Source organism: Macrobrachium rosenbergii, chromosome 39 (genome assembly GCF_040412425.1).
Source record: "Macrobrachium rosenbergii isolate ZJJX-2024 chromosome 39, ASM4041242v1, whole genome shotgun sequence".
Taxonomy (NCBI): domain Eukaryota; kingdom Metazoa; phylum Arthropoda; class Malacostraca; order Decapoda; family Palaemonidae; genus Macrobrachium; species Macrobrachium rosenbergii.
In genome coordinates, this window is record NC_089779.1 from 16,384,049 (window position 1) to 16,407,332 (window position 23,284).

The 23,284-nt window shown below is 37.4% G+C and overlaps 1 protein-coding gene across 20 annotated transcripts in view; it reads right to left on the minus strand.

Annotated features, from left to right (window-relative positions):
• Positions 1–23,284, minus strand: part of LOC136825784 (excitatory amino acid transporter 3-like) — a 525,422-nt gene that overhangs the window by 71,214 nt on the left and 430,924 nt on the right. For 2 of the 20 annotated variants that reach the window (XM_067082660.1, XM_067082658.1), the window contains exon 1: positions 16,012–16,124. The exons of 15 other annotated variants lie outside the window; for them this stretch is intronic. In XM_067082660.1, the coding sequence (XP_066938761.1) occupies positions 16,012–16,109 (98 nt within the window). In that variant the 5' untranslated portion in view covers positions 16,110–16,124. Of the gene's footprint in view, positions 1–14,881; positions 14,968–16,011; positions 16,125–22,110; positions 22,446–23,284 lie in introns of those variants that run through there. 3 more of the 20 variants (XM_067082664.1, XM_067082661.1, XM_067082674.1) reach the window with 3 other exon arrangements.

Here is a 23,284-nt window from a genome sequence, read left to right on the forward strand (position 1 = left end):
CAACAATTATCAGCCCCGAAATTCAGGAACTCCTTAAAAGACACACAGGTGAGATTACAGTAAAAAAAAAAATGTAATCGCCCTGTAATCGTCCACTACTGCCACCGTTTGGTATCAGAACGACTGGCTGATTGTTTTATAGCTACTAAAACTGGCGTCACAACATCTAGGTTATTGCCACCGTTTGGTATCAGAGCGATGTCATGCAATGTTCGACTTGAGGAAGGAATCCAGTGAACATTATTGCAGGGCAGAACAGTTGCAAAGAATCACCTGAATAAACATTACTGAAGAAAGATCTTATGATTTTCTTGCAATTAAACTCCAGCTCTGAACAACAAAATTATTATTATTATTATTATTATTATTATTATTATTATTATTATTATTATTATTATTATTATTATTATTATTATTATTATTATTATTATTCAGATGAACCCTATTCATATGGAACAAGCCTACCCCAGGGGCCACTGACTTGAAATTTAAACTTCCAAAGATTATTATTATTATTATTATTATTATTATTATTATTATTATTATTATTATTATTACCCAGAAGATGAGCTCTATTTATACGGAACAAGCTTCCACCACATGGGCCAATGACTCTAAATTCTAGCTTCCAAAGGGCGTTCATCAAGAAGCAAAAACACTGATTAGCTCTTCTCATCTCATAGTTATTTGCGTTCGGCTTAGCTGACCCTAAACTCTGCCGCACCAGTTTGCCTCATGAATATCAAAAAGGAATTATGAATATCATAATCGAATTATCTATGCACGTGCACCTTTTGATACGCGGTGCATACCGAAGCAGCGGTACAATCCAGTATCTCCTAGCCTGGAAGGTCTGGAGGCTAACCGGTAATGAGCTTTGGGCTGGATCTTAAAGTCATTAAAACTTTGGACTTTCCGGACTTGAAAAGTGAATAACAATAAAATTTCCAGTCTAATAATAATAATAATAATAATAATAATAATAATAATAATAATAATAATAATAATATATAATAATAAAAGTTAAGTATACCTTAGTTTTACCAGACCAATAATAATAATAATAATAATAATAATAATAATAATAATAATAATAATAATAATAATAATAATGTTTCCATTTAATAATAATAATACAATAATAATAATATATAATGAAAATAATAATAAAAATAATAATAATAATAACAGTAATAATAATAATAATAATAATAATAATAATAATAATATTATTATTATTATTATTAAAAAATATGGCTGTATTATGCGAATTTATCTTATACAGGATCTTTTCTATTTTCCTTATAATTCCCTTTTCAGGCTCAGCGAATAATAATAATAATAATAATAATAATAATAATAATAATAATAATAATAATAATAATAATAAAGAAACATATCCACACTTATGTATGGGTGCATATATTTACAAATAAATCTATACAGGGAACTTTGAAGAAAATGGGAAATCGAACGGATTCCCGAAAGTTCTCTGTATAGACTTTATTTTAAATATGTTTGTACCCGTACAATCATGCTCGTATGAGTATCTTTTTAATAATAATAATAATAATAATAATAATAATAATAATAATAATAATAATAATAATAATAATAATAATAATAATAATTACAAAATTCCTTCATGAACGCTATTCTATTCGGGAATGTGAAACTCTCTCCCTTCCTCTGCGTTTCTTGGATAAGTTAACCAAGGGTTTTCTAGAGAAGCACTTGGTCGTCAAGAGAGAGAGAGAGAGAGAGAGAGAGAGAGAGAGAGAGAGAGAGAGAGAGAGAGAGAGAGAGGTAAGAAATTTATATAAAGGCTCTTGATAGATTATAATTATGGTACTTGGAAGCTGACAAAAAAGTAATTTGAAGAAGTATTTTTACAAGTAAACAAGTGAAAAATGCGCCGAAGTTTCTTCGGCGCAATCGAGTTTTCTGTACAGCCGCTACAGTGTATAATCATGATCACCGAATATGGATTAATCTTTCGGCGGTCTCGGTATAATGCTGTAAGAGCCGCGGCCCGTGAAACTTTAACCACGGATCGGTGGTGGCCTACCCTATATCGTTGCCAGAAGCACGATTGTGGCTATCTTTCACCTTAAATAAAAAAAAAAGTACTGAGGCTAGAGGGCTGCAATTTGGGATGTTTGGTGATTGGAGGGTGGATAATCAACGTACCAATTTGCAGCCCTCTAGCCTCAGTAGTTTTTAAGATCTGAGGGCGGACAGACAAAGCCGGCACAATAGTTTTCTTTTACAGAAGAACACTAATATAAAAAAGAAACACACTGGACAAAATATTGCTTTACTTTTGACAAACTCAGTTGTCCGAAATATCATTTTGATTCCCAGCAAGTATTCTGGGGTGAATTCCTGGGGAAACTTGCTAACCCCATTCCCAACAGTGGCTCCTACAGCTGACTGACAACCAGGTACACAATTTTCAGAGGCACAGGAATCAAACCTGTCGTCTTGTCAGGAAAGGGAGGATCACAAAACACACACACACACACATATATATATTACAAATGACATACAAAACGCGCAACAGAGTCATAAATTTATAGAAGAGGATACAAAAATAAGCATCCAAAAGCAAATATCACTGCGAACTAATAAAATGAATCGAAATGCATATAAATTATACCGCAATAACAAAATATACGTTTCAATACCAATTCTCCCAAGGACAGTCCAAAAGTAGGCCATTCTCTTATGAAGTCATTATTCAGGCATCACGAACCAGTGGCGTAACACGAAGATACAATATACCGATTCACGTCGATGAAAACGGTTCCTCGTAACGACTGCAGCAAACGATTCTTCAAAATATAAGACTGTCACCCAGATCCCCTCAAAACCCTTCCAACAGTGCCATCACAAGAGATGATGGCGTTGATACCCTTCCAACACTGCCATCACAAGAGATGACAGCGTTTGTACAAAAAACACAATTCTTTGGTAAAAGATATTGGGACAGAGAGGGGGTGTGTCACGGTGTTTGAGAGAGAGAGAGAGAGAGAGAGAGAGAGAGAGAGAGAGAGAGAGAGAGAGGGGGGGGATATCCCCAAGACAAAGCAGCTGTCAATTCTTTTTTCCATAAATAAAACGCGGAACCGCGGCTCGGTTGGTGCGCTCAAGGTTTGGAATATAGCATTCTCTAAGGCTGCGCCCCTGATATGAGTAACTTTTTCACTTCCTTGAGAAGCTCGGGAAACAATACATTCGCAAGAAAATCTGGGCGGAATAATTAAATTACGATTTTTTTCATGCATGAAACCCTTTTCATGCACAGTGACCACATGATCATGCACATAGGCCAGAGAATATTTAAAAAGAGTTGCTGAAATAATTCTGACACTTCTACTCTTGCAGTCTTACTGGTCTTTGAACTTCCAGAAGAAAATCAAACTAGATTTCATAGCCTTCGGCATCATAACATCAATAATAGTGGCAATGGTAATAATAAGAAAAATATGGAAGAAATGGGAATTCCCTATCCAAGGCTCTTATGTGTGTGTGTGCGTGTGTACTTTGTCAAATCTCCTTTTTCCATCTCCGAATTTCCATGTTGTTCAAATTCAAACTAAGAATAAAAACGAGAACAGAACAAGAGCAACAGCAATACCAATAGAAATTCGCACTCAGAGTCAAGTTGAAATAACACTGTCGTAAAGGTATGAATCCGAATTTATGGGGAGACATGAATGAAATAAAAGGAAATATATTTTTCCTCATCCTGCCGGGAGGAGAAGATTTAGCAACTGTGGCGTTTTTCTAAGCCTGTCTATATATATATATATATATATATATATATATGTATGTGTATATATATATATATATATATATATATATTCTATAATGTCACTATATATTAAACAAATGCTATGTGTGCAAGTAATGCACACACACATACACATTAGAGAGAGAGAGAGAGAGAGAGAGAGAGAGAGAGAGAGAGAGAGAGAGAGAGAGAGAGAGAGAGAGAGAGAGAGAGCATTAAGTTACAACAAAGTCAATATTACACAAAGGCCTGCGTGCACACACACACACACACACATAAGAGAGAGAGAGAGAGAGAGAGAGAGAGAGAGAGAGAGAGAGAGAGAGAGAGAGAGAGCATTCATTGGTCAACGGTCAAGCGCTGCCGTGTGCAGTAGTAACCCGACACGAGAGAGAAGCATCGCTGTCCAACTCGTTGAACTGTTGATAGGGACACAATGAAAGATCAAACGCCACACTTGACTCCTTTTATGTAGCTATCAGCGGTTTCGTACGGCTTCCCCCCCTCCTCCCACCCCACACCCCCAATCGATAACGCTTGTTCGCGATCCTCTGTACGAAAGGGGAATTGAGATAACTGTGGATATATATATGGCTTTTGTGCTGCGTTCAATGAGCGTCGAATCCAACGCGCGCTTACGAGAACTGGAGTATGAGATTTAGGCCTGATGCCAAGCGCTCGGACCTATGAGGTCATTCAGCGCTGAAAGGGAAATTGAGAGTAGAAAGGTCAGAAAGGCGTAACAGGAAAAAAACTTCACAGCTGCACTATGAAAAAATTGTTAGAAGAGGGTGGAAAGTCAGACGACGACAGAGGATATGTGCGGAGGTACAGTAAAAGAAATGAAAGGGGTTGCAGCTAGGGGCCGAAGGGACGCTGCAAAGAATCTTAATTAATGCCTACAGTGCACCGCGTACCTTGCTGATACTTACTAACACTAGACGATTTCCGAAAAAGCAGAGAGAACTATTTGTAACACTGCATGCGAATTTGTTTCCCATATGCCTTTTTTCCTCTTCAGGGACGGTGTGTGTGTGTGTGTGCGTGTGTGTGTGTGTGTGGCGCCAAAAGAGTTTGTATTCAAAATCCATGGGATATTTCTGGGAACAGAAGAAAAAATTTTTTTTTCAATGTTTCTTAATCCGGTGATTCTTAAAATTGGGGGCGCAAGCAGGGTTGCCAGATAGTGCCTATAATTTTTTTTACTTGTGATTTTGATTGAAAAACTGCCAAAAACATTATCACTGCTTCCATATGTTTCCTAATTATTATCTCAAAACATACCAAAAGGATCAAGATAAAATTTGGTTTCATCATACAGTAATGTTAGTTTTACCCAATTTCTATGAACATTGTTTATTCCACTGAATACAGTACAGTGCATACTTATAAAAACCCTCAACAGCAATGAAGTATATTAGTATACAAAGAGGTAACATATTGTTTATAGCTTGCAGAAATTTCAGGGGTAGGGGGTGCGTGGGATCTATACATAATGCAGAAGGGGGCACAAGGCAAAAAAGTGTAAGAACCACTGTCTTAATCAACATCCGTTATAATACGCTTCCCTCCACATTTATCCTAACAAGTGTTCTTTGAAATAATTAACTCCTTCTGACAGGTCCGGTCTTCAGTCAACACTGCTTCAATTCCTTTATCAATAATGCCCACTACACCACTACATTTTATGTTATTATGGGCTGAAAATGAAATTAAATATTCTCTCTTGAAAACTGAAATTCGCACAATATCCAACCGGATGTGGAAACAGTTATACTTGATTAAAATATCTCTACCAATTCATGGAAACATTCATGCAAGATATAATTATATATATAGATATATATATATATATATATATATACATATATATATATATATATATATATATATATATATATATATATATATATATATATATATATATACATACGTATGTGTGTGTTTGAGAGAGAGAGAGAGAGAGAGAGAGAGAGAGAGAGAGAGAGAGAGAGAGAGAGAGAGAGAGAGAGAGAGAGAGAGAGAGAGAGAGTCGTAAAAGCAAAGGAAAAAAAAAATGAATAACGACTTTGCCATATCACTTTCCCAAGATAACGAGCCGAGGAGACGCCATCTATCATAAGGATATATTTCCTTCGGCGGAAGGACACGCAGGATATCTAAAATGGACTTGGGGCCTCCTAACCGGGCTTCGTGAAGCATGGCGTTACGGTGCGGCTGAAATGGAGCTCTCTCCGCTATAATCCTGAGCAATATTGTTTGTAATTTTTAATATAAATAAATTCTCTCTCTCTCTTTCTCTCTATAATCCGTAAGTAGCTTTGTTTGTAATTTTTAGAATAAATGAATCTCTCTCTCTCTCTCCTCTCTCTCTCTCTCTCTCTCTCTCTCTCTCTCTCTCTCTCTCTCCAAATTAATCAGCACTTTTCTTCTACTAAATTTTTTTTTCAATATTCATCCTCTTTTTAGTCAATTTGCGACAAAAACAAAAATTTTATATAAAAAAAAAAATACGGCATCGGCACACAACTGAAGCATAATGAAGAGAGAGACGAAGAGAACGAAAAGATTAAGAGAGACACAAAGGAAATAAATGGCATCTCATGTTCGTAGATGCGTAAAGAGCTTAAAGTTACTCCGTGTCGCCAATTCCTGAGATGTACGCTAGTATTGCACTAGCCCCGGTTTTTTAGACATGCCCCTAAGTTAGGTTAGGTTGGAGGGTTAGACTGGGCCATGCATCAGTATTTTGGGTGTGGGAAACATAATGAGATTATTTTCAAGAAAATTCTACGGTTAGTGTTTAGGATATGGCGTCCCGCTTTTTTCAGGGGAAAGATCCCGGTACTCGGTTACATCTCGGGAAAATGCCTCCGGGTCCTAATACTGCGTGATGTCTTCAGAGGGAATCCCGAAGGGTGAATTTCTTTCTCCCTGATCAATTTAGTTACGGAAGTAGTCTTGATTTATCTCATCAATGATTTATAATCTCAGTCTCTGTATCTTATTTATTTACTTTAAAGTCTACGAGCAATAAATTTATTATTTTAAGACCTTCATCTACCCTTCAATTTCCTTTAAAATCTACCATTCTCTTTATTTATTCCCTTTAATATCTGTAATCACGAACATATCACTTTCGAAAATTCTATATGAGTCACACAAAAAACGTGAAATTCGAAATTGTCATTTTCCAAATCAATGTCTATGGACACGAATTTCTAGCTATCGATATAATTCTCTCTATTTATCTTGATAATTTATGATCTTCAGTCATTTCCTTTAAAACCTACGAATATGAAATTATAATTTTTATATTAATTCTTTAAACTTCATTTTCTGTGAGTCCTGTCAACATAAATTTACTATTCCCGAAATAATTCTGTTCATTCAAGAAATACAAAATTGATAAATACGTATCTACAGTATAACTTTTCCAATATTTTTTTAAAAATTTGTTTCCTTTAAAATCCACGAAGAAAAATTTTCGATTTTGAAAATCTTTCTCTTTATTCATTTACTTTAAAAATATCTGAAAATAATTTTTCAATTTTCAAGAAAGTTTTTTTTTCTCACGCATCAAAACTTGGCTACATACAAAAAGAACTTTCACTCTGTTGTCAAGCATTTATTGAGAAATAAACAAATAAAACAGAATTTAGAATTTAGACCAAAGGCCAAGTGTTGAGACCTATGAGGTCATTCAGCTCTGAAAGGTAAATTGACAGTAAGAAGATTTTAAATGTGTAACAGGAGGAATACCTCGCAGCTGCACTATGAAACAATTGTTAGGAGAGAGTGAAAAGTCAGATTGAAGAAATAGAATATGAATGGAGGTACTGTGACAGGAAAGAGGTTGTAGCTAGGGGCCGAAGGGACGCTGCAAAGACCCTTAAATAATGCCTACAGTAAACCGCATGAGGTGCACTGACAGCACTACCCCCTCTACGGGGGGAGAAATAAACGAAAAAATATACCTTCCTTACTTTGAATAGTGTATTATCGCCACTTGTATAAAAATATTTTATTTTGCTCATTTTCAAAAACTGCTAACAGGAAATGACTAGCGACATAAGCTTCCCTCTCCTCTAACACAAGTATTAAAAAATGGCGGAGGGACAGTATTTAGACAGAGTACGTATAATGCTGAAACAAGGTGCATATATTTCTGTATCATTTCAAATTAAACTTAGATTTTAAATCGAATTACACACACACACACACACACACACACACACATATATATATATATATATATATATATATATATATATATATATATATATATAATGTATATATATATATATATATATATATATATATATATATATATATATATATATATATATATATATATACACAGTGTGTGCGTGTGCGTGCATGTGCGATGTGCGTGTTCGCGATAGCATAAATTACATGCATGTACTCGTCTGTATTTTAGTAGATAAATTCAACGTTTACCGCAAACTCCCCTAACTTATATGTACGAGTTAGTTTGAAGTTCCTTGGATAGTTGATAGCGTAGGTAACTCACTTAAGACGCGCACCGTCATGTGAACAGGCATCTGTGTGGCACTGTTTTTTTTTGGCGACCTGTCAGTGAAAGTACAGCAGTATTTGTCACTGCTAAAGACAGGTGTGTTCCCAAGTAGGCCATATTCCTCCAAGCACTGGCGAGGAGGAGGAGGAGGAGGAGGAGGAGGAGGAGGAGGAGGAGGAGGAGGAGGAGGAGGAGGAGGAGGGGGAGGGGGGAGGTGAGGCCGTAGAAGAAAGATGCTACCCGCATGTCTCTCTCCATCTCTTGTAGGTTAGGCTTCAACGGCAGCTCTCTAGCTCTCTCTCGCTCGCTCGCTCTCTCTCTCTCTCTCTCTCTCTCCTCTCTCTCTCTCTCTCTCTCTCTCTGTGTTTGTGCCGTGACAATAGGTTGACAAAAAAAGTCCTGATGCCCAGTATTCCTTCTCCTGATAGCCACCGAGTTGACAGACAGGCGACGACACTAAGCCTTGCCAAGTTTTACTTGACAGGAGAGAGCCTAGTAGGTGTCGAAGTGAGTTTGCTGCTTACTTGTAAAGGCCTGTCCACACTAGGAAACATTGTCTGGAAACAGAGTTTGCAAAGAGTTTGGGAACAGTTTGGAAACAAACTGTTTGTAAACACTTTTTTTACCGTGTATTTGTTTCCCATCCACAATTGAAAACGTTTAGTGTTTCTGTGTGTATATGTATATATACACATGCATAATGAATGTACAGGTATATGTTTATATATATATATGTATACGTGTACATATGTATATATTAACATGTATAATGTTTGTATGTTTATATATATATATATACATATGTAAACGTGTATATATGTGTATATGTGTTTATATATAAATACATTCACATACATATACACACCGGTATGTGCACATACATATTCACATTTACAAGCAAGTCAGCATGACACGCTCCTTTTTCTAAAAAGTTCCTCAACCACGTCTTTTTCTTTCTCTTATCCCTCCTCGAGTGCACTCAAACTGCCAATTAAAATACAGAGGCTACTGCACTAACAGGAATCCTGACGATAACTGAGGTCTGTGTGTGTTTGTGTGTGTGTGCGCGCGTGTGTGCACCTGTGTTTGTGTCTCACTGACCCTTCAAATTAAATTGGTTTACTATCGAGTCGTGTCGTTCCTTTGCAACATAAAAATCTAATCCTTTTAATACTGTTGAATATACCGAGACGGGTAGGCTGCGCAAGCAGGCTCGGTCCTGTTAGAAACCTGACTACTTTTCCCATGATTATTCTATATTAGAGGCGATTTCATTTTATATCAGAAGCGATTTCATTTTATATTAGAAGCGATTACATTTTATATCAGAAGCGATTTCATTATAGAGGCGATTTCATTTGATATCACAAGCGATTTCATTTTACATTAGAGGCGAATTCATTTTATATCTCAAGCGATTTCACTTTATATCAGAAGCGGTTTCACTTTATATTAGAAGCGATTTCATTTTATATCAGAAGCGATTTCATTTTATATTAGAGGCGGTTTCATTTTATATTAGAGGCGATTTCATTTTATATTAGAGGCGCTTTCATAAAAGTGTACGTTTATCGGGTCCTTACGAGAGGTACCTTGGTGGACATATTCTCATCTATTTCCGGTCCAAGCTCATGTATGGCACTTTGACGAGAATGCCGCCTATCTGCAGCAAATATTAAAATACTGATTTATTCGTCTTTATGCTCCAGTAGTTTGCGCAATCTTGTGACGACGATTTTTTTTCCCCATTTTGTCTTGTAGTGGTTAACTTCTCTCTCTCTCTCTCTCTCTCTCTCTCTCTCTCTCTCTCTCTCTCTCTCTCTCTCTCTCTCTCTCTCTCCGTGTACATTTCCTTGAATTATTTTCTGTCATGTATTTTTCGCCTTACAATGCTTTATTCTTCTTGACTGTCCTTATTCCTGTTTATTCTTAATACTTAGACGTAATTTTATTGTCTCTCTTCTCTCTCTCTCTCTCTCTCTCTCTCTCTCTCTGGCACGGTTTGCCTGCCCTCGGATTTATCATTCGCTTTATTCTGTAGCTTTTCTTTTACGTTTGGCTGTTTAAGTCATCAGTTCCATTACACACACGCGCGCACAAACATACACAAACACACATATTATATATATATATATATATATATATATATATATATATATATATATATATATATATATATATAATGTACTGAAACGTCATAAGCAGTCTTCCCATTAATAAAAAAAAAACAAAATAAATAATACAAATAATTATCGTACACTTGCAACGCTGACCTGTCATGCATACTTTAATCGAAAGAACTAGGCACTTGAACATGACCGTCGCAAACAAGATTTATGTACTGCTTCTAAAATTTTATGACCGGTGTCTTTTCCCTTTTGGCTCTGCTCGGTTCTCTTTCTACTATGCCCAACTGAAAAAGTTTTATTTTTATTTATTTTTTTTTTTTTTTTTAGAAATCCTCAAATTTTTTTTTATTTTTTTTAAATGTTATTTTTAGATATCCTCTAATGAGCGTTTGGCCTTTTCTCATTCACCTTCCACATTCAGTGCAACCCCCGCGTAGGGGGGTGGGGCCGTCAGTGCACCTCATGCGGTGCACTGTAGGCATCACTTAAGGCTCTTTGCAGCGTCCCTTTAGGCCCTAGCTGTAACCCCCTTTCATTCCTTTTACTGCCCCTCCTTTCATAATCTCTCTCTCCAACCTTACTTTCCTCAACCCTCCCCTAATAACTGTTCCATAGTGCAGCTGCGAGGTTTTCCTCCTGTTACACCTTTCAAACATTCTTACTCTCAGTTTTCCCTTTCAGCGCTGAATGACTTCACAGGTCCCAGCAATTGGCCTTAGGCCTAAATCTTACAATCCAATCCACTCACTGCAACTCAAACTACAAGACCTTCCAACCTTTCTTCGAGAGGCTGTTCAAACAAATCCTTAGAGAGAGAAAAAAAAGGCCTATGACTTTTAATTTTACTCTCTCGTTGCTGTAGCCTAACAAACTAGCTAAACACATCATATGCTTGCAGGCACTTTCAACTAAAATTCCAACTCTAACTGTTACCTAACCAATTATATACAACCTTGAATTTTACTGTGCTCCCTTTACAGACACACGCCTTAACACACACGGATATGTAACAAAGTTAGCACTGATATGTATCCGAAGTTATAATAATAATAATAATAATAATAATAATAATAATAATAATAATAATAATAATAATAATAATAATAATAACTGTAAAAATCATTTGACACAGAAATGATTTAAACAGTATCATATATGAGCATTACAATTGTCATTATTTTTATTATTATGATAATTATAACTTCAGATACATATCAATATTTACTTTGTTACAGATATACGCGAAGGCATTGCTTGTGAAACGAACACCAAGCAGGTGTTTCTATTTTCGAACACTGAGCACTTCTACAACGGATGGGAAGTAGGGGGAACGAACTGGGAGGAGGGGCGGGAGGCATGATAGCCCACCCATCCACTCACCCACCCCTTGCCAAGGGAAGGGAAACCCCCGAGAGAGACAGAGAGAGAGAATATATATGATTAACATACAAAAAATCCCAGGTCAGGAAGGAAATCAACACAAAAATAACCATATTTTCCAAATGACAAAAAAGTAAAAAAAAAAACACACACACACACAAAACACCGAATAACATACGAGAGAAAAAAAACCAGAAGTGTGTTAAGTTCTCCCGCACATCAAAAAAATAAAGAACAAAATAAATGTATAAACAAAACGTAAAAAAAAAAAAAAAAATCAAATATTCACCGGATTTCGGATTAATGGACGAAACGTCGCACCCCGAAGCCTTTGACAACTTGAAGCGAAAACAAAACACTTCAGAACACTTCAAAACACTTCAGCCCGTTCGCTTCAAACGAAGATATAACAAGATATTGCATTTTGGTCCTCCGTTCGAAGCCTTTGTAGCCTGCACTCCCCGGAGGAGGCTTTCCACAACAAGAAACAATGCAGTTTTTTTTTATTCCATTTCCAGGCGCGCGCGCATGCACACACACATACACAAACACACACACACACACACACTTACACTCACACTACACACACATGGGGAAATGATATTCAGAAAATTTAAATGGATCTACTTATTCAATTGAGTCTTTCAGGTTAACTGCACGCTTGCGAATATGTTCCATGAACTATACTGAATTAATAATTTATGAATTATACTATATCAGTGGTTCTCAACCTGGGGAGCGTCGCCAATTTCCAAGGGGGACGCGAGCCTTAGGGGAAAATCAAAATTCGCTAATTATATTCGTTATTCTCTTAACAAGAGTCGCTAAGAAGCAGTGTCAAGTATCCCACTAATTCATTCCCAAAAGAATAAAAAACACATATTCTCTCTCTCTCTTTTTTTTCCTTTAAATCTGGGAGGGAATTTTACTCACAGATGCAAAGGGGGGGGGGGATGGAAGGAAGGACCAACTCTTAAGGGGGGCGTGGTAATAAAAAGGTTAAGAGCCACTGTAATATATCTAATTGGGGCATTATAGGCTTGGAGCCCACTCTACATGTTTCCCTCTGGGTCCGGAAATCCATTTCTTTAAATAAGTTTAACTTAATTTCAAACACTGACGACAGAGAGAGAGAGAGAGAGAGAGAGAGAGAGAGAGAGAGAGAGAGAGAGAGAGAGAGAGAGAGAGAATACGGACGTTCCTGGGACAACAAAATTTCTTTCACACATCTTGAACGGGGAACTACCAATTCCTGGCACCTGAGTCATACAAGCCCCTTTCCTGTCATTTCTCATGAAGTGTCTGATTTCAAAGGCACAAACAATAATTGCCTAACTTTAGAGTCTTATTACCGTCCCTTCAGCCGCCCGCTATATTGAATTTATCTTTTACTTTCTCTTTTAAATTACGTTGTAACGATGATAATTAGGTGTCAAGTACTCTACTGTAGCCTTTCTCTGTATCAAGTTTTCAAACTTTACGTCACATTTCGATACCTACAAAAAAAAAAAAAAAAAAAAAAAAAAAAACCCTAGACCAACTTTACGTCAAGTTACAATTAACTACAAAAAAAACCATCTATACCAACTTTACGTCAAGTTTCAATTAACTACTACAAATTAGCAAACTGGAACAGCAATCATTTCCATTTCCACAAATCATATCCATTCACGTTTCAGAACATCACTGTCCACGAAGAGTGACAGAGAGAGAAAAATTATCACTCAAAAGGCTAAATTCTAATAGTCATGTACCTGAATGCTAAAAAAAATCGACGACATAAGCACGTCTCTGCAAAGTGACAATTCAAACAGCTCTTTCTCTATGAAGGACAAAATACTTCCACATACACAAATAACAAATATCTCAAGCGGTAACTGTAATGGAGTTTAATAATAATAATAATAATAATAATAATAATAATAATAATAATAAAATTCTCATAGTAGCATGAGTCTTGCAATGGAGAAACAAATTCACAGTTATGAATAATAATAATAATAATAATAATAATAATAATAATAATAATAATAATAATAATAAATTCTCATAGTAGCATGAGTCTTGCAGTGGAGAAACAAATCCACAGTTATGCATAATAATAATAATAATAATAATAATAATAATAATAATAATAATCTTAACGAGGGCATTAAAGCTTCCTATGCCCCTTCGGTATTGCCAACAACAGAGTCCAGCATGTCGGGCCTGCTCAGTACGTGGATAGGCTACCGCAGAGAAACGGCAGATGCCAGTGGCTCCTGAATTTCCTTGGGAACACAGAGCACAGGGCTAGTAACTTTAGCGCTCGGTATGATATTAATTCCTTGAAACGAAAGGGGAAAGGAGAGAAAATTTAATAAGACCCCTGCCATGTTCATTATCAAGCATATTGCAAACTGTTCAAGAATACGTAAATTGCCGGGAGTAGCGTTTATAACGCCTTAAGACACCAACTCATATCATTTATAAGATTATAATATGCCCGCTGGATAGTGGTTTCAAATTCCGGAAGAGAAAAAGCATTCATATATTTCTGAGAGCCATGAGTCGCTCATACAAAAAATATACAAACATTTATATATTTTTGAGAGCCATGAGTCGCTCATATCAAAAATATACAAGTCCAAGAAGAGTATGTATTCCATAATCCTGTAAGCCGAAAGCCGCAATGTTTAGTAATAATAAAAGGGGGAAGGGTAAAGGCCTGCCCTTATACGAAATCTCCTCGATAATACCCTGACCCTGAAGAAGAAGAAGAATCGAAATGTCTGGTTATCCCGCGGATCCGATTACATACTTGGGGTTAGAACCGAACACCTGCTGAATATACCTGCTTCGCGAGGATTAATGGTAGATAATAATAAAAAAAAACACAAATATATACACACATACAAAGGCCGCCTATGTATACTGTTATGCTTTCAAAAGTAGAGAGAGAAATATACGTAACAGAGTAAAAAAACAACCCATATTTACTGTTATGCTTTCAAAAGTAGAGAGAAATATAAGTAATAAGGCGTAAATAAAACCCACTGTCACGTAGTTCATCATGAAAGCAGTCCCCAAACGAATCAGCGTTGATAAAAAATATATTTATCTAGTGTTGGTGCAGCTTCTCCAACTCCTAAAAAAAAAAAAAAAAAAAAATATTAACCCTCTTAGCAGTCAATACGAATCTTGCATCTGGAATGGATATTTTTGCACTCGGAATGCTAAGACAGAAATCAGGAATCAATCTCTTTCAATCTGTTTTTAGTTATTCCTAGTTTATGACTTCGCTCTCGTTCTGCGCTCCTAAAAGTTATGATCTAATACCAAAGGACAAGTACTTCCTTCCGTCCTCTGTGTTCCTGGAACTTTTGCTGGAATATCCAGTGTAGAGAGATGATTCCGCAACCTATATTACTTTCTACTAGATCAAAAGTTAAGTATACCTTAGTTTAACCAGACCACTGAGCTGATTAACAGCTCTCCTAAGGCTGGCCCGAAGGATTAGACTTATTTTACGTGGCTAAGAACCAACTGGTTACCTAGCAACGGGACCTACAGCTTATTGTGGAATCCGAACCACATTATAGCGAGAAATGAATTTCTATCACCAGAAATACATTCCTCTAATTCTTCATTGGCCGGCCGGAGAGTCGAACGCGGGTCTAGCACAGTGCTGGCCGAGTACGATATCGACCCGTCCAATGAGGAACTTTCCACTAGATCAAACACAAGTAAATATGAACATACAACTAGCAGGCAAATACGTAGTCACAGGCACCGATAAAAACCACACAAGGAAATTATAAAAGACATATAACTGAGTATCGGATAAATTACTGGCCGGCAGTACTTGTTTTGGAAACTTGTTCCCTTGAAGGCTTTCCTGGAACCCATTCACTTTACAAGCTCTGTGTTCGAGCAACCTCATTCTCTCTCTGTTCAAGTCAGCTTCATAATTTTTTTTTTCTTCGTTTTAACGTGCTTTTTCCCATTTTTATATGGGGTAAGCACATGAATCCTAATAAGACGGGAGAGTAAAGATAAAGATGCTGTCACAGGTTTTTCCAAGAGGTTACTTCGCATTCCAGCTGTATACATATGATGAACGTTCATGTTAATCTTATTCCATAAACACACGCGCACAAACAAAATCAGCAAAAGAATCTACGAACTTTGATATAAACTGGATATAGCACAACTCCTCCGCCAACAGAATTATCAGCTGCCTTCTTCGTCCGCGTTCCGAGTCCGTAATCAGTAAGATTTCCATTTCGCCTCGAGAGAAGAGCTTCGCAGGAAGGGTGAGGAAATGGACTAATCGGCAACAGTCTACATATAAGGGATTCCCCGTCGGCCCAAATAATTCCTACGGTAGTTTTCACAATAGTTCTTCTGTGACGATCATTTTCCCCCCCTCCGTGCTTAATCTGTTCAGACGGGAAGTTATTGCATTTACTCCTATATACTCTTCCGCTTTAATTAATAAGAGAGAAAACTTATAAGATAATTAAACGTTCTGAAAATATCTGACTAAACCGACCAGCTCTAACTTTCTAATAGGCGGCATCTCAAATAAGACGAGGAAAATAAAGCGAAACTGGCAACTCTTTGTTGAATTCGTCATGTTTTTGCAAATTATAAAACAGGAACATGTCGAGATTAGTGTTTTCATACGATGCATAAAAGTAGCCGTATCATTCCGGTTGGCAAAACTGTTTCGTGAGCAAATAATGAGCACATGAGATATATGTATGTATGTATTTTTTTATATATATATATATATATATATATATATATATATATATATATATATATATATATATATATATCCACAGGAGTACACTCAGTTCTTCAAATCTGCATTTTTCTAACATTTTAACAACAAACCTCTAACAGGGATAAGCAATCCAATGCCACCAGATAAATCCTTCCCATCAAAAATTGCATTCCTAACTCTCCCAATATATGATCACTTGCCACTCACAAAGCATAAAACATTTTCCTTACAATTTGCATTCCTAGCTCTCCCAGTATCTGATCGTTATATATAAAATATAAAAAAAATTGGAATACAGAATTTAGGCCAAAGGTCATTCAGCGCAGAAAGGGAAACTAGCAGTAAGAAGCTTTGAAAGGCGTAACAGGAGGAAAACCTCGCAGTTGCACTATGAAGCAACTGTTAGAGAGGGCAGAAAGTCTGATGGAAGAGAATATTAAAGGAGGTACAGTAAAAGGGATGAAATAGGTTGCAGCAAGGGGCCGAAGAGACGCTGCAAAGAACCGTAAGTAATGCCTACAGCGTACCATGTGAGGTGCACTGACGGCACTATACGCCCCTACGGAGATCGGACAAAATAGGTCCATTCTTCCCAAAAGTTACATTTCTATTTGTCCCAAAATCTAGTCAATAGCTGCCAGTCATGAGACGCACCCCGCTAAGTTTCACAAAAATGCAAAAAAACTTTTTTTGTAACTGCTTAAAAAAAACACAAACTAAAAAAAAATAACCTTCTTGGCGGATACAAAAAAGAAAAAAAAAACACGAAATCACACTTTTCTTCGATAAACATCCTCAGTGGCGTAAAAAAAAAAAGGAAGACAATCGCCTTACGGTGTAACGTGACGTAATACACCAATATGAGACATCACCTAATAGCAAACCAATTACCTACTTCTATTTAAGTGAGTCAGTGACGCATCCAGAGTAAGAAAATTCTCCTCGTTTCGTAACGCAACAGAGCAGCAGGTAAAACGGGTTTTGGAAGGCGTATAAAAAGTCACAATAGGAAAGAAAGGACTGTGGGGAACCTGTGGCGACACAAGGGGAATCCCCAGGACTTGAGGAATCGATGAGGAGTCCCTCTGCAGTCCAAAGTGTCTGTGGGAATGATTCATACCATTTGCATTATTTTCTAATGTTTTGGCTTGTGCCTCGCTGTCGAACTTCTCAATTCCAGATGTCCTTTATTCCTCACACCGTTGGACTATGGAACGGCCTCCCGGAGGATGACGTGCAATTGGAACTTCTTCAGAAGTTCAAGCGAAGACGCAATGCATTACTATATACTGCGATTCAACTTGTATTTTAATATTTTATTTACAGTTTTATTTAATTATTAATTTGCTAATTTATCTGTTTGTCCTGTACTTCCCATTACCCATCTGTTACCTCTTTCGAACGAACACCATAATGTTCTTCGGAAGCTTGAATTTCAAGTCAATGGCCCCTGTGGTGGGCTCGTTCCATATGAATAGGGTTCATCTTCTGAATAATATTATTAATAATAATATTCATAATACGACGGGGAAAGAGTCTGTACGATGGTGAAGCTGGGAGGGTCACAAGAACTTTCACGGCATTAACATAAACACCAGTAATTATCTAAATTAGAGGACATTTTGGAACGGCTCAGGAATTTATCTAAATTAGAGAACATTTTAGAATGGCTGAGGAATTTATACCTCCTCACGTACATACTTTCCACGGAGATGGGGCCTCACGGAATATATTCCCAAGGTCTGGCTGTTTTGGGTGGCACTGGTACCTAAATCATTAACTAGATTCATCATAACCTAAGCAGATGCATTACTAGATCCTAACTTGGGGTGTATCGACAAAAAATTGAAGATATTAATTCGGTGAAGTGGAGGGGAAAGGGGGGGGGGGTGGCGTACTCGAAGTACCACCTTCAAAACTGACGGCGTTATTGAACTTAAAAGTCCGGAGAAAATACCTGAACGTCATGTTATTACCTTTAAAATATCCATCATAATTAAGCTATTAGACACAAAGCATCGTCGCAGCACAGGTGAACTAGAAGTCAACCTGAGGTATATCAAAAATTCAAAACAATCCATTCTTTTGTTTTGCTAAACTACACGAAAAAAAAAACTTTGCTGCGTCTAAAAACAAATTACTCGAGAACAGAACAGATTTTGATGAGATTTGATAGAAAGATTCAGTGGGTTACTTTCTTCAGGGAAAGGCTTTTAGTGGATAACAAATTCGTGAATTCTTCTTCTGCACCAACTAATATTAGTCTTTAAGGCGTCACCGAAGGAATCTTGTATATTCCGCGATTGCTCCTAACACACAAGACATACAAACTGGATAAACACACACACACACAGGTAATAATAATGAATCTTAATCAGACCTTACAAATGCCGACTCCTGGACACTTAAGGAAACTTCCTTTAAGTAACCTTTCTGGAATCACCATAAAGTATATTTCCTCGGAGTGTTTTTGTACCACAATCAGGGATTTTCACCGCAAAACTGTATCCCAGTTCTTTTTTTTCAGTGAGTTCACTCTCATATGACATTTGGCAGAGAGAGAGAGAGAGAGAGAGAGAGAGAGAGAGAGAGAGAGAGAGAGAGAGAGAGAGAGAGAGAGAGAGAGGTTTCCTGAGTCTGAGATATAACATGCAAGGACTGCATGAATAGGCCTATATATATTTGGAAATGAGAGAGAGAGAGAGAGAGAGAGAGAGAGAGAGAGAGAGAGAGAGAGAGAGAGAGAGAGAGAGAGAGAGAGGATAACATGCAAGTACTGCATGAATATATATCTTGAAGAGAGAGAGAGAGAGAGAGAGAGAGAGAGAGAGAGAGAGAGAGAGAGAGAGAGAGAGAGAGAGAGAGAGTCACATGTAACCTTGGTCAGAGCAACAATTCCCCCTCTTACTTTTTTTTCCCTTGTCCCTCACGTGGGAAGCTTACCTTCGTAATAGGAAAAAAACACGACAGCACGGCACTGATCGAATTAAATAATAATGACATTTACAACTATGCCTGGAGTGAATGTATATGAAATAAATACACAGATCAATGAATCAGTTAACGGTAAATGTAAGAATCAAGCAATAAGGCATTGATAGGTAAACGGTATCTCTGATAAAGTGTGCCTTCACTTTCACTTTCTGCCAGTGACATAGGTTATACGAGAATATACTAGGAAAATATCTGAGTGAGTGTACACACACACACACACACACACACACACACACACACATACGAGATATATAAACGACAAGAATCAAAACTAAAACATGCCACACATCTTGGACATTAACAAAATTCCAAACGTAGACAAAAAAAAAAAAAAAAAATTATATTACGAAGTATGCAGCGCAACTGAAATTCACTTCAGAAATCCTATGAAATTGCGAACGCTGTGTAAAGCAGTGAATTTCCATGCAAACTGCTAATCACGAAAGCTCTGCAACGTTCACAGGAAGCCCAGAGCAGAATTTTAATGCGCGTCTGCATATCCACGAATGACAGTGCAATGAGTCGGTTTCATTGCAGTCTTTTCAGATATGTCTCAAGAAACGTATGAATTTTCTCTCTCCAAATGCTTCACTAATCTTTTCTGTCTTCAAAGGTATTTGAAAATTTTAATAACGCAATCACACCTCAATGTAGTCGACCGGCGAAGTTGTTACAGAACACCACAGTTCTACCTCTGAATGACAGAAATTTTTATAGGAATCAAGAAAAAAGAGAAGTAGGGAGGATTACAGGCTATCATACGACAAACAAGAAATTCTGTTTAAACTAGAAAAGTCACAAAACAAATCTTCGATAGGAAATTCACGAGTCAAAGGGAAGAAAAGAGAGTGAAAATGACATGGGATAAACACAGGAGACAATGGGAAGGATAACATGAACCATCTGCCACGGATTACGAGGATTAAGAAAACACCAATAAAAGAAAGAAAATACTCGAGTTAAAATCTAACAGATTTAAGTGACAAATTTCTCTCGTGGATACAGAAATGAAAACAGGAAGAGATTTCTTACGGAAACAACAAACGCGCACAAGAAAAACATGACGCGAGAAGGAAAATACGGAACCTTGACTAAAGGTGCATGAAACATTTGCCAGGAAAACTTGAAACAGGAAGCAATAGACGAAATACTTATGGAAATAGGAGACTCCAGAAAGCAAAATATAAAACACGTATATGAAACAAGTGTTACGGAATGTGAGGAGGTTTTTGTGCCCACGATGCGCAAATCAAAAACACACACATACCAAACCATATTTTGCCACATTCCGTCACTCCAATCACACTTCCCGGCTAGGAGAGATTTATAGTTGAGAATATATCTCGTATGACAACCACATCCGACTGTAATATGCTAACGAGTCTCCTAAGCGCATTAAAAAGGGGAAGTCTCCGGTTGCAATGTGATGTAGCAGTTATGCAATGCGGAATCATTTTTTGAAAACCTACGGAAAAAGTACGTCTATAGTTCTAAATCAGTTTTTGGACGTTGTATGTTCAAATGACCAAATGATTTAACAATTAGACTATAAAATAATTAAACCCATCGATAAGCATACATCTGACAATAATAATATAAAATATCCTTTCTTTCAGCTCAGGGCCACATACATGGAATATGCAGATTCAATACACAAACTCTAGATACATGAGATAACATGATAAAAATGACAATCGGCAATGTCCACACAGTTACTGAAGAAGCAGAAAAAATAGTATTCATAATAATGGTAATGACAGCACTAATATGGAGAATAAGAGTATAGAAGTCAGGTCCAGAAGGCCGAATATGAAAACTGAATAAATAAAAACAAACTGATCCATATACATTCTTGAAGTGATGCTGTAATGAACACGTGGAAGAGACAAGTAATTCCATGATTTGTACCGCATAATCCAAACGCGTTAAGTCATTACCTGGCAACTTTGCGAGAGAGAGAGAGAGAGAGAGAGAGAGAGAGAGAGAGAGAGAGATAGATCCATCTATGACTCTTGCAAGCGATAAAAAGATCTTTTCAACAGGCGAGTTACCATCAATTCGCAACAGGCAGAGTATTTTGCAATAGCGTCACGAAAACACTCGAAGCACTCTTTCTAGGAAACCAATAAGACTGATCATTCCTCTACTTGTGAAGGCCTCGTATCAGTTAATTGCAATACAGAAGGCAGCTATTTTTTTTTTCCAAGGATGCCTTTTGTATCTGAACATGACCTCCACACAAACAAAATATTCCTGTACTAACGGAGACATGGAGGAGGAGAAAAACCGAAGGACTGCGGCAATGTAACCATGCCTCTGGCAATAACTTCGGAGCTTCTAAAACGCAACACACGAGCTGTGAAATAAAAACGTCCTCCCATCCCCTTTCTGTTTCAGGCCACCAGAACAACGCGACAGTAAGAAAACGCCCTGCTTTCGTCAAACGAATAAAATTAGTTAAAGGGCCTGGGTTCACTGCTGTCCCAGGCCAGTAACTTACCAGTTGTACTTATCTTTCATTTAGAATGCCAGGAGTGGCGGTGGCCGTTTCTCTAAGAGCAACAGAAAGAAATAAATCCCAAGAACGGCTGGTAACGGCAAAAGCAGCAGCAGCAACAGCGCTCGAGCGAGCTAGTGCTGCCTGGATCAACGATCACACAAACACTGAGGGCTCAACTGCCGGCCCAGAGGAAGGCCGTCACGCCGTGGCCTGCACAAGAGAGGGAATATCTCTATCACGGGGGGAGACCTGTTTGTTGTTATTCTCAGTTGTGCACAGAGAAATGTGGCGGTAGGAGGGAATCTCCACTCTGGGCTGGGACCACCACCACTACTGCTACCGCCGCCGCTGCAGTTGCTGGAACGCGACATTGGGAGAATCAAGGTCCCTTGGGGAGAATGAGTGTCAAAGCGCACGACCAAGAGTCTTGGGCGAGATGCTTTCTGAGCAGGAAGGTCCTGATGCGATGCTCTAGATTTCACTTACATGGGATTCCTGTCATACAGCGGTGCTAAGTTAATGCTCGTTTTTATACAAAAGAGAGAGAGAGAGAGAGAGAGAGAGAGAGAGAGAGAGAGAGAGAGAGAGAGATTCACCAGCGCCCTTTATGTCACTCTTAATTTTGATGTTTCAAGCACTTTCTAATACGTCTAAAGTCCTCAAATTTTGAAGCAGGTATTGAACATGGTTCAAATTTACCTTTTTTTTGCCTTCCTCACGACGACTTCTCTATTGCACAATCACATTATTAACGGCTCTCTCTCTCTCTCTCTCTCTCTCTCTCTCTCTGTAAACATACATACACACATACACGCGCACACACACATAATTAATATATACATATATATCATATATATATATATATATATATATATATATATATATATATATATATATATATTATATACAATACATCTGTATATATATATATATATACATATGTATATAATATATATACATATATACTGTATACATACATACATGAAATTAATAACAGAATGCCCACAATGGGCACGACTTCCAAGAAAAGGAACGGCGAGCCAATGACACCACATGACCTTTGCCCTCTGGCGATAGAGAGACCAGGTTTTAAACGAAAGGACGACAACAAGGTTCCCAGAACAAAGATGCTTGCACTGCACAGTCCACACAATGCGTCATGCGCTTAAAAGCT